Source organism: Stegodyphus dumicola, chromosome 7 (genome assembly GCF_044657685.1).
Source record: "Stegodyphus dumicola isolate Sdum_Otavi_A_Nest chromosome 7, ASM4465768v1".
Taxonomy (NCBI): domain Eukaryota; kingdom Metazoa; phylum Arthropoda; class Arachnida; order Araneae; family Eresidae; genus Stegodyphus; species Stegodyphus dumicola.
The window spans coordinates 159,475,011-159,487,622 of NC_140774.1; the positions used below are offsets into that span (position 1 = coordinate 159,475,011).

General features: G+C 32.8%; 1 protein-coding gene across 1 annotated transcript in view; it reads left to right on the forward strand.

The window, feature by feature from the left end:
- Positions 1 to 12,612, forward strand: part of VGAT (vesicular GABA transporter) — a 40,536-nt gene that overhangs the window by 12,840 nt on the left and 15,084 nt on the right. The window contains exon 2 of the mRNA XM_035358841.2: positions 885 to 2,020. Coding sequence (XP_035214732.1) covers positions 1,715 to 2,020 — 306 coding nt within the window. The 5' untranslated portion in view covers positions 885 to 1,714. The remainder of the gene's footprint in view (positions 1 to 884; positions 2,021 to 12,612) is intronic.

Genomic DNA, 12,612 nt, shown 5'->3' on the forward strand with positions numbered 1-12,612 from the left:
GCTGAGACAATTGCCATCATCAGGTAACAATTCATAAAGATATAAATATAAATTATAATTTTGCTAACGCTTATCGTACAAGGAATGTTTTAAAACAGTATTAATTAATTTTTTTATGTTAAATAAAGTGGTAAAAATTCATAAAAATATAAACATAGATTATAATTTTACTAACACTTATTGTACATGAAATGTTTTAAAACAAATAAAAATTACAAATAAATTACAAAATGTTCTTCACAAGTTTTCATTTTACAAATCTGTTCGTGGCCCTATTTATGCAGTGGCCAGTATCCAGTATTGTCACATGTTACGTCGTCGACCAAAACTACGTGAGACTAGAGTCATTCCGAGAGTCTGTTGGAATAGGTTAATTTCTAGGATTGTGGATCCTTTATTATGGTCTGTCTACTCTTAATGGCGTGTTGACAGCGAACTCAGAAAATTCTAAACTTTGTGCGAATGACATAGTGAATTATAACTGAACTACCGCTCATTATATCATGCTAACCAAAAATAATCTCTGTTCCAGATAAAATAGACCTCTAAATATGAAGGTGGCAAATGTCATCAGCAGGGCCGAGACAGTTAAGGTAAAATTAAAGACATAGTAAAATTAATAATCTCTCGTACTTATGTTTCAGAATTTGCGCACTTCTCATTATTTAAAAACTAAGAATGATTGCTTAAGATATAGGATTTGTAAAGTACATATACACGATAATATGCTATAATAAGTAAATTAAAATGATTACAGATTTGATTTCTTTGCAATAGTGATCTCATTACTACCTTTATCTTTGTAACAAAATATAGCTTTGTATGTAAAAGCAAACTTTACATAATGAGAGCATTACAATAAATAGGAATTTTTCTCTTTTCAGTTACTCCAGAAAAGATAAAGAAAGATACTAAAGAAAAAAACCTAAACATTGGCTGCATATGGTTAACAAGTCTTCCAACTATTTCGTAACATTTCATTGGATCCATATGTCTTCCATATTTTATCAAATATATTCTTATTAAGAGTTGTTACAGACATACCTATAGATAAACGCTGTAAAGTTGCTTTATGACAAACAATAGAACGCAACATTTATAGAATATATGAATGTTGGATCAGTTGATATCCAAGAGGAAAAAATTATTTATATTCTGTAAAACGCAAAACGTGGATCAGTGTGAAGGAATTTGCCTGAAATAGGCAACGTAGCGAAAGAATGACTCACCACAAAACACTATTTTTAGAATGGAATTTGTCTTTAAGATCTTTTTCTAAGTAACTTAAGAAATGCACAATTTGATTAAAGCAGTCTTCCATGATTATGCTAGTATCACCAGGCAGTTAAAGCTGCCTTTAACTTGAGAATTCAGTATACTCGAGATTATTTTCATCCATGGTTTTGACAAGAATCAACAAAAAAATTAAGCAGTGTGATAAGAAGTTAAAAACAACTAAGAAGTACCGTTCCATTTACCGGCTGATGTTCTTGAGTGCTGGAGCTTTGATGTTTCTTTACATTCTTCTTGTTCTCAAATGGCAAATACACAGGCAGTAAGGTACACTTTCAAGAACCAGTGAGTTAGTTTGGATTGTTACCACATATCAAGATCTAGAATTTGGTGCTCAGCAGTTTTAGGCGAGAGTGTTGTCAACAACAGCTTAGGTGCTTCATCCATGAAACTGTAAACCGCCAATTTCAGCGATTTTACAATGGCCTGGTACATCTTCAACCTGTGGCAAAGTATTCGCGCCTATCTTCCAGGGTCTTGTGGAGATCGGACTGAACTGGATCACTTCGCCAAACATGGGCACAACAAATCAGACACAGAGTTGTCTTCTTTCCGACATACGGGAGAAACGGGAACAGCTGAACCAAGGATAGCAGGGACAGAAGACTACGACACGGATGCACCATATACCTCTCCTACTGGAGGAGAGTTTGAAAGTGAATTTGGTGGCAAAGGATCTGAGATTGATGAATGGCAAGCTGGATGGAATGTCACCAATGCTATACAGGTAAAATATCAGTTTTAAAATAAGGTAATTTCCCTGCCGCACCCTGTATATGTCTTGATTCACTACCCAGGAAAAATCTAGAATAGCGAACATGCAGAAAAAGTCTAGAATCTCAGTCATGAGATTGCAATTAGAGTGGTTTTACCGAACCACCATCCTCATCTGCAAAAGCGCAAATGAACGAGATAGGATCTCGTTCTTTTGCGGACCATTTGAGGATGGTGGTTCGGTAAAACCATCGAAACTAGTCCTGTGAAAATTTGAAAATATAACGCTGATTTTTGTTGTTTGACTTCTGAATTAGTATTTGTTCGGCGTGTTATTGTGTCTTAATTTTAGTGTATGTTTAGCATTTTGTGTACTTTTAATTGAATCTTTCTGGCTTCTATTCTTACAGACGCTCGCCACTTTCTACGATCATTTAAATGCTTTCTTTCTGCCATGTTAAATCAGGAAAGTCAAAACTAAGAATTCTCATTAACTGAAAATACTTTTATAACAACTGTAATCCGTGTCTTAACTCCTGTATTAACGTATAATGGTTGAGAAGACATTCTAGCTAGTTAAGTGCCTTTACCAGTCACGCAACCTCAAACGTTCTGTTAACTGTGGTGCTGAGCTATCCCTTTAACATGAACTCACTGTAAAATCAAGAAACACACAAAGTTGATATTACAGTGGTGCTGGGAACATGTCAATTGGAATGTGTCTGACTGGGGCAATGCCATGTTTGCTGATGAGTCAAGATTTGCTCTGGAGCCAGATGACAAGTGTATAAGGATATGGCGTGAACAACGAATACGCAATCAATCCCAAAACATCACCGAACATCACGCATTCCGAGGCAGAAGCATTATGGTGTGGGCAGGGAAATATTAACTTTATTTTCATTACCACTTGTGAATTAAATTTTAAATAATGCAAGCATAAAACATGAGTTTCTTTGACTCTCAGATAATGGCTAGAATATGCAACAGTTTAATTGGTTAATACAACATTAGTACTTTTCTTTAAAGTCACCAATCGCACTTCGGTCGGACAACTTAATTAAAATCATACTTACCAACCTATGGCAAGTGTCTGGTGATTATTCTTAATCGGTAAGTCGACGTCTGTAGCAAGAGCAAAATATCTCTACTACAAGTCATGCGGTTGCAATTCTTCCTCTCAATTTAAACTACGTCCCTTAGTCATAAAATCTGCGTAAACTTCTGGACTTAATGAGCAAGTGACGAAAGGAGGCATAAAGAAATGCTAGAAAATAAACTCTCGCTAAACTGTCAGTTAAATGAAATGTCACAAACGCATTCTAAATTTGCTAATTATTATGTATGTAGAAGCTTTCTTATATCGTTAATTAAATAAAGCATTTTAAATTTACCATTTTAGTGAAATGTTTTGCTAAACATATAGAAACTTCTAAGTTTCTTCTTCTTTTCTTTTTTTTTGAAGCAAAAAATGTGATAAATTAATAGTACCCTCGTTACGATTCAAGCCACCGATCTTCTAGCTGCAAGCTGGACTTGCTAATACGTGCACAGCTAAAATACGCATAGAAGGTTGTGATAATTCCATATTTTCGCCCCCACTTCAAAGGCGTGTGAAAAAAAAACACGAGACCCAGCACATTAAATCCGACTGGTGACGAATTATCATCTAACACATTTAAGTTTGAGTGTCACTGTAGAAAAGCATTAGTTTTCTTAAATCAAGAAACATGGAAACCAGATGTGCCTTCATCGGGATTCAAACCACAGATCTTCGACATTTTAGCCGGTCGTGCCAAACAGCTACACTGCAAGAGTATGCACGAGAAAATACGATAATTTGTAAAAGATGGAGCATAAAATTGTGATTGTTTACTTTTTGCCTGATTATCATTTAACTTTTCGTACCAGATTATTAGACATTCTACATATTATGGACAATTGATATTTACGCGGGAATATTGAGCATTTTTCTAGTTTTTCTAAATTCATTTGCGTATATTCAAATTTTTAACTGTATTTTCTCTATTCTAAATTTTTGATTTTCATGAATCTGTTATCTTCTGTAAATTGGCGATTCCGTTCACTTGTCATTTTACTCTAAATTTAAGCTGCAAGTCTTCTACAGAAATGAATGGCTTACGAAAAAATAAGGAAGAATTAAAAAACGGACGATTAAAATGCAAAAATTACCCATTTGCAAAAACAGAAATTTTCTTTACATTTTGGTGGCAGCATCGAGAACTCATACTCTTCCTCGAATATTAGTGACATTGAATTTACACTTACTTTACCCTGTTTTTAGTTGAAGGTCAATATTTTTTTCTTTAGATAGTGTTAGACTTTGCTATGAATTATTTTCCCATCAGTCACTCTGACTCTCAGTTTAGCAGCAAGCTAATCGACGATGATTATACCCATGATGATTTTTTTAACTTTTTAAGAATTTGTCATATGTTTAAGTCTTCCTTCATGTAAACAAGCTCAAGTTTTCAATTTTTCAATGATTATTACGCTAATCAAAACGTTAAAGTATAAGAGATATTCTCATTACGCAAATAAGCTAGCAAAACATCAAATTTATTAAACTGAACGCCATCTTTTTGTCTCTTTTAATGCTACTTTTAATGTTAGGCGAAAAGCAGACAGCTAATTTGCTTAGATTGGGGGTAATTAATGTTGCTGTAATATATATTATTTTGAGGTCTATCAGATTAAAAATATCTTCTTTTAATTAAAGGCATTTTTTTAAAGTTTTTTTTTTACATATACGTTATTGTAATAACACGGTTATATTTCTTTATTAGTTTTACTTAGCATAGTCTTTTCTTGAATTTACATTTCTGCAATTTGTGTGATACTCTTGTTATCAGCCAAATAAGAAGATATAATCGAAACTTCTGCAATTCGTAGAATGAACTCTACATACATCAAGCCTATTCTTACTGAAATGAAATTAATCTTCGCGAACATATAGGGATCACTAAACATTTCTCAAAAGAAAACATACAAAAATCGACTGTGTATTTGCTGGGATACGTCTAATATTTCATTAAATTTAAGCTTGCATTTTTTCCATTCATTCAAAAGATCTTTTTTAATTGAGTTACTAAAATTTTTCAAATATTATTTAGAAATTTATAAATATTATAAATTATTATTATTAAAAGAATTTTACCAAGCCATTTCATATGAAGTATATTTATTTTCGATGCTCACCATAAATTACCAAGATTCATAAAACTCCATTTTGCAGAGCTACGAAAAACGAAAGAACTAATATGGAACATAAATGGCCTAACTGAAAATCAGAATTCGAAAACTGGGCTGTGAATTGTTTAAATATTCAAAATTATCTTTATTTATAAATCAATATTTCATATGACCATATGATACAATCTAGCTTTAATATTTAAAAAAATTCTTTAAGTTTCCTTTGGATTCGGTTTCAAATGATAAATTCCGCATTTTGAAGTAAAAAATGGCTTTTTTTTTTTTTTTTTTGCATGAAACAAGGTCTTATCACTTTTAGCTAACGCCAAATATAGACTAAATTTTGGTAGGTTTTTATTAATAAAGTGAAATGAAATCATGTTCTGATAGTCATAAAATTTAGAAGATTTATCGAATTTGATAACAAACTCACTAAAAATTTTAAAATGTCTGTAACACTATCGAGAAAAATAAGGTTTTTTCTTAATGAATAAACAATACCTAAAATAATATAGCGAATACAGCAATGAGCATAATCAGTAGATTATTATCAGGAAATCAGAGTAATGAACAAGGAGATATATTTAACATTATGTCTAGAATTTGATGATAAAATTCGCCAAATAAAGCCAAATTTTGTGAATCAAAATTTTTTTGTAAGCTTATATATAATAATGCATTAAATTTGATGGCAAATACTCGTAAATTTAAAACTTCTGGAAATGTATCAAGCAGAAATAATGCATCCACAAGACAGTATATCAGTATATCAAAACTACCAAAGAATATGATCAGTAAATTAGAAGCTTAGATACAATACAACACATAGATAGATTAGAACACAGATAAACTAAGACGGTTAATGATAAAATCGACATTGCCGGATAAAGTTATATTTTGTCAGTCTAGGAGCTTAAGTAAGATGACTTAAGATTTATCAAATTTGTTGATAAGGGCACGTAAATTAAAAAATATCTGTAATTCTAGGAAAACAAGTACAGTAAGACGCGGGGGATACGTTCCATCAAAGTAGAGCGTAATGCGAAACAGCGCTAAACGAGGCTATCTTTACATGTAAATATTGGGGTTAGGGGAAGATGGCTAGGAAATTGGTTAGGTATTAAATTTAAAAAGTATGTTTTTTTAATAAAAATAAAAACCAAACATTTATTTCTTAAAGCCCAAATTAATACCACATTATTATTTCTTGCAAAAATAAAAACAAAATATAAATAACAAAACGAATATTCTTAAAAAAAAAAAAATAAATAAAATAAAATTCTAAGTCAGTCATATTTAGTTAGCCTTACGCGTTTTCAGTGTTCTGCCTTTTTGTGACAAAAGCATCTAATGTTGTTTGCCTTTTTCTTTTGCGTTGTTCTCTTAAAAGTTCTTCATAAACGGATAGAGCATCTCTAACATCACGCCTTACTTTTGAGCTCCTGTCGAAATTCGGATCATTTTCAATGAATTGATCCATTATTTCAATTATGGTAGACAAACTCCTTTTTACAAACGCCATCGAAAGTTCTTTTTGCTCTTCTTCTGAATCACTGCTGTCAACATTTTTGTTTTCTTCTTGTTCAGTTAATTCCTTGAGCTCATCATTAGAAAGACTAGCCGCTGCTTTTTGAATTATTTCTTCGACATCTTCCACGTTTACCCCTTCAAAATATGTCTGTACAATACCGCACCAAACAAGAAATACAAATACACTCTTTCGGATATGTTATTTGAAACCTATCGCTGCATAATATTTCGGGGAATCCCCGTATGCTGCGAGCGATTTCGTGGAATCCCCGGGTTGAAATAAAAGAGCGCTAAACCGAAACAGCGCTAAACGAAACAGCGTTAAGCGGGGTCTTACTGTAATATGTATACATAAGATGATATATCAATTACAACAATAAACACGATTAGAACATGATATTAGAATAATGAATAGTTATATAGAGAAGACATCATGATTTTATTTTATTTTACTTAGTTTATTATAGCAAAACACACTAGGGCTATCTTCCTCAGGGAGAGGATACCTTCGTGGAGGACTTTCTAAGGAAAACTGGCTCGTATATACGTTACACATGTGGAAAACCACGAAAACTCCCATTCAGCCAGCCCGTTCGTGTGATTCGAATCTCGGATCGAACTACCAGTGTTCAGCGACTTTACCGCTCGGCCGCTGGTGGGTCCTGTTCAATGGGAAGACATCATAAATAAGCATCACTATAATCATTACTACAACTCATCAAGTTATTGCTAAACTAGGATTTATTTACATATAATTAGAATGGAAAAAAGTCAGAACAATCATCACAACTTCAAACGTCTGCCCTCATCATCATCAATCTCTCATTTTTCAGCACGCTCATCCAGATGACGCTTTAACATTGTATCTAACTCAGTTACAGTCACAGTTCTTACATAAATCGGCCATCCTACATCGTCATCTGCCCTCAGATCACAAGAGCAAACTTAAATTTAACGTATAAAATACACTAAAAATGAAAATACTAACACTATTAAACAATAAATGAAAATGCTAAATTAATACAGATAATGAACATAGTATAAAGTCAGAGTATTCTAATAACAGCACCTAGAAAAATTAAAAAATAATGGTTACTAATCATTATCAAGAAAAGATGGGATTAAAGTCCAAACGTGTAATTGAGCTCACATGAGAAAATGTCCATGAAACGTTAAAGTTCTGGTAATATGTTCTGATAAAGTCCAAGGTTTCATGAATTCGGCATAAGTGCTTGTTTTCATAGGTCCATCAAAGGAACCACATTCTTCAGCATCATAAATGAAATTGTCCATAAGTGTCATTTGGCTTGATTTTCATGATCTTGTACGGTCCGAGAAACTTGGGTTTCAGTTTAAGACCAGGTCCATTTAGTGTACGCTTGATTGCCGCAACATCATGAAGCTGGAATTTATGCAATGGTTTACGTCGTAGGTTGTAGTTTTATGATTTTCAGGCTGCACTTTCAAAATCTGTTGTTTAGCTTACGTGCAAGGGTTATCAAGAGCGTTGACGAAATCTAACTGGATCTCTGCATTTAACAGCTTTGTAATTTTGTCATGATTAGCAGATTTCACTTTAGTTCCAAACATGAGTTCGAATGGAGTTGCATTAATACTGCGTTGGCATGTTGAATTAATCACTTGCTGAACTTCACCAAAGTGTGTATACAATTATGAGGGATTTTGAATCGATAATTTGTATAGAGCATAAATTATGACAAAATTCAGTCTCTCAATTTGTCCATTGGCACCAGGCAGTTCTGTAGTAATATGAATACCCTTAATATCGTTGGTTGAACATAATCTTGAAAATCTTTTATAGTAAATGCTGAGCCGTTACCGGAAATTGTACGCGAAGGATTTCCAAGTACCAATTTTTGATTTTCCAATGTGGATATTGTTTCGGCGCTATCAGTAGATTTTGTTGGGTAAAGCCATACTAACTTTGTGAAAGTGTCAATAACAGCAAATATATACTTGTAATTTTAAATGCTTTGGAATGGCCCTAAATGATCAGTAAATGATCAGTCGATGTATGAAGTGATATATCTTGTTTGGGTATAGACTACAAAATACATTCTTGTTTTCAACATTTACGATTAATATGCAAGGAACACAATTTTCAATATAGTTATCAATTAAAGTTAAGGCATATAAAATTTTTATTTGGATGAGTTCTTCAGTTCGTTTCGGAGCGAAATGTCCACAAAGATGTTCTTCCTTAATTATATCAGTTCGCATTGATTCTGGAACAACCAGTAATTCGTTACTGTTTACAAACTTATAAAGTATATGGGCTTTAACACAATAATCATCATAAGGTTGTACGAATTATGTTAATTTTATTAACAGTTAAATTTTGAGTTAAACTTTCTTTCCTATCGATTCTTAATTTCAACTTACCACTTCCAGCCAGAACGTAGTTTTAGAATCACGTCTGAACGCTAATGAGGAAGAACGGTATTTAACCGCTAAGTTCTTCTCTCTTAGAGAGAAAGAGAGATACCAGATATTCTGGTTGCACGCGTCCGCCTTTTTAGGCTACTCTCTCGTAAGCTATTATTACGCTACTCTCTCGTAAGCTATTATTACGCTAGGAGTACTTTAGGCCCTTGTTAGCTTCTCATTCTATTACCGTTAAGGGGCCAACTCTGTTAGAATTTTGATAGTTTCGGCTATATCTCTTTAGTTAAGATTAGTTTAGTTTAATTCTTAGTCTCTTAAGCTTAAGCCCAAGTGTCGGCTTTACTGTAAAACTCCAAGACGGAGTTTTGTTAAACTTTAGTTGGAATAATAAAGGGTTATTTCACCCTTCTTACTTGTTGTCTTCTATCTCACGAACTCAAGCGATTATTCGCTTACTAGTTCTTAAGGTTCTTCACTTTGCACTGTAGCTTAGAAATACACAGTGGAGAATCCTACAAGGTTTAACTTTTAAGACTTCTTTGATAGCTCGAATGTTATCGTCTTGCTATTGAGCACTTCACATTTTCAGAATGAGGCTACCTTGAGTGACAACCATAAGAAGGGATCTGCTCAATGCGTCAACATGTGTCATTCTTGTTCACATTCTGTATTATGTTTCAGTCGAAATCTTCTAACATCAGTGCCCAACGTGCTATTTGTGTATTCAAGTCTTTATTGTTTATTGTCATTTTGAATGCATTACAGTACGTAAAAATTTTGAAGTGTTTTTCTAAAAGCTAAACTCTAAATTTTTTCAAAGCTTGAATTACAACTAATACCCTGAGTTCATAAATGGTAAAAATTTCTTTTCCGCATCAGATGCCATTTTACTCGTGTAATAAACAGGCGACAGGTAATTATCAAACATAGATCTTTGCATGAGTATGCAACCATAACCATAGATACTGGCATCAGCGTGTGTTTTGGTATCGCTGTGCTGATTATAGATGCTGAGTACAGGTTTTTCACATAAATGTTGTTTCAAAAGATTGAAAGCGTTTTTCATTGTCACCAAAGTGAAAGCCTTTACCTTTCTTAGGAAGCTCAGTTAATGGGTGAGCAAGTACAGAAAAATTTAGAATAAATTTGAGAAAACGTACGGCAAGACGAAGGAAGCATTGTAAGTTTCTGTGACTTTTAGTTTTAGGATAATTAATAACAGCAGCTGTTTTAAGAGGAGATGGGAAGATTTGACCATTTTCGGTGACATACGCAAGGAATTCAGTTCTACAATTCAAAAATTTAGATTTCTTAAAATTAATTTCGAGTCCATAATCAGACACAACTGAGAAAACAGATTTCAAACGCTTAATCCCTTCTTCTTTATCTTTAGAAGAAATTATGATACCATCTAAATAAAGATTAAATCCTTGAAAAGGGAATTTACAAATCTTTGAAATACGGAAAGCGAGGTTCAGAGACCAAAATGTACACCTAGAAACTGATGTTGTCCATTATTTATGACAAACGAAGTATAAATCGTTGTTTTTGTCGACAGTAACATGGACGAAAGCATTTTTTTAAATTGATTATTGTTAATGTACGAGAATCTTGTAGTTTATCCAGTAAATCTTCTATTAATGGTACGAGATACCGATCTTTGTTTGCGATACAAACTCTAGGATTACCAGTTTTCTTTTTACTACTAATACTTTACTAGAACATTCGGAAGAACAATGATAAGTTAGGCCGCCGGCTAACCAAATTTGAACCTGTTTATCTACAATGTCTGTATCGACGAAAGGTAATCGTCTAGGTCTGTAAGAAATAGGTGTTTTACCTTTTACTCTTTTACTTGAATAGTCCTCTCAATGTTCACATTTTTGGATTCTTCGGAGTGAAGATTTTCAATAATCGTAACCTGTTCTTTCCTAGTATTAGGAAGTATTTCTATTTCAAATATTTGACTAAGGAAAATATTATTGATGTACACATCTTCCGGATCAGTTTGCGGATCAACATGCTTAGAAATACAAACACCATCTTTGTTAATTTCACCTTGTTTAACAATATTCATGCCGATTATAGCGTCAAATGTCATTACATTAAATTTTGTCATTACAGAAGCCAGTCAACATATTATGAAACACACTTAAATAAGGATTCCCCAAGTGTTTATAAATTTCGTTAGACATAACGGTTGCTTCACATGTGGTATCAATGTCAGCTGTAAGTCATATATCATTAATTTTGATCACTTTATGGAGTAAGTTCGGCGCATTAAATTTGATTGATGTGACAGTAGGTTTTCAGATGTTGGAAGGTTTTTTCAGCATTTCGCTTTTTTTTTGACAGACATGAAGGATTTATGATCGAAATTTCCACAAGATAGACATTTGGGTCCACAATGTTTGCCTGGACAAAATTTAGAAAAATGACCAAATCCATTACAATTGTAAGACCTGGATATCTGGTAATTACTCGAATTTTTTGAGACTGAATTTCGCATTTTAGAAAAAGAAGATCAGAAATTGTACCATCACATTTTGAAATTGTGTTCCGCTGAAAATCTAAAACAAGATTTTCTGGCAATAAATTTAGAACAATTGAAATCAAAAGTGGAACATAGTATTTTTAATCCTCTTGCATTGAATCTAAATTTCGTATACCGATATCAAGCTCATCATGTAACTTGCTCAAAGCTGGAACCTTTGAAGAATTTTAACACTTTGCAAGTTTAAAAGTTTACTCATAAAAGAATGAATGATGATACCTTTACGATCAAAACGATCTTTATGTAACTGTACACAGTTGTCATAATTTTTATCAGTTAATTGGAAACCAGATACTGTATGCAATGCTCCTCCAGTCAAGTATGTTTTAAATAGGCAAACTTTCAATTATTTCGATCGATAGTGCTTTCAAATGAATTCCAAAATTCATTCCAATATTTCGGGTCGCCTGAGTATGGTTTGATTATTAACTTAATAAGTTTAACTGAAGAAGGTGAATTTAAGTTATCATTCGGAGTACTTAATAGTTTTTCAGATGTTGAAGGGTTAGTCAAATTTTTTGTTTCGGTTAAAAGTTGAAGTTTCTTCGTACACCTGATACTTTTTTCTTGGTGATCAGTACTCATGTTTACCTCAATTCAATTTATATCGACGTAATGTTCAGTTTGACTATCTAAGGATTTTAACTTATTTTTTTTCAATTAAAACTTCTAGATGTTTATGTAAGATATCACATGTAACATTTTCTTCTGCTAAAGCAACATTAGTTCGTGAAATTAGTTTAGTAGCATTGCTCTTTTTAACATTATGTTTTCGTTTTAATTTTTCAAAATTTTCTACAGAAAGCATATTTTACACTTTAAGCAATTACACATTCAAAGCGAAGGTTATAAATGTGAAATGTCCACCAGTAATCCTTTTGAAAATGGGTGAACTTTACTAA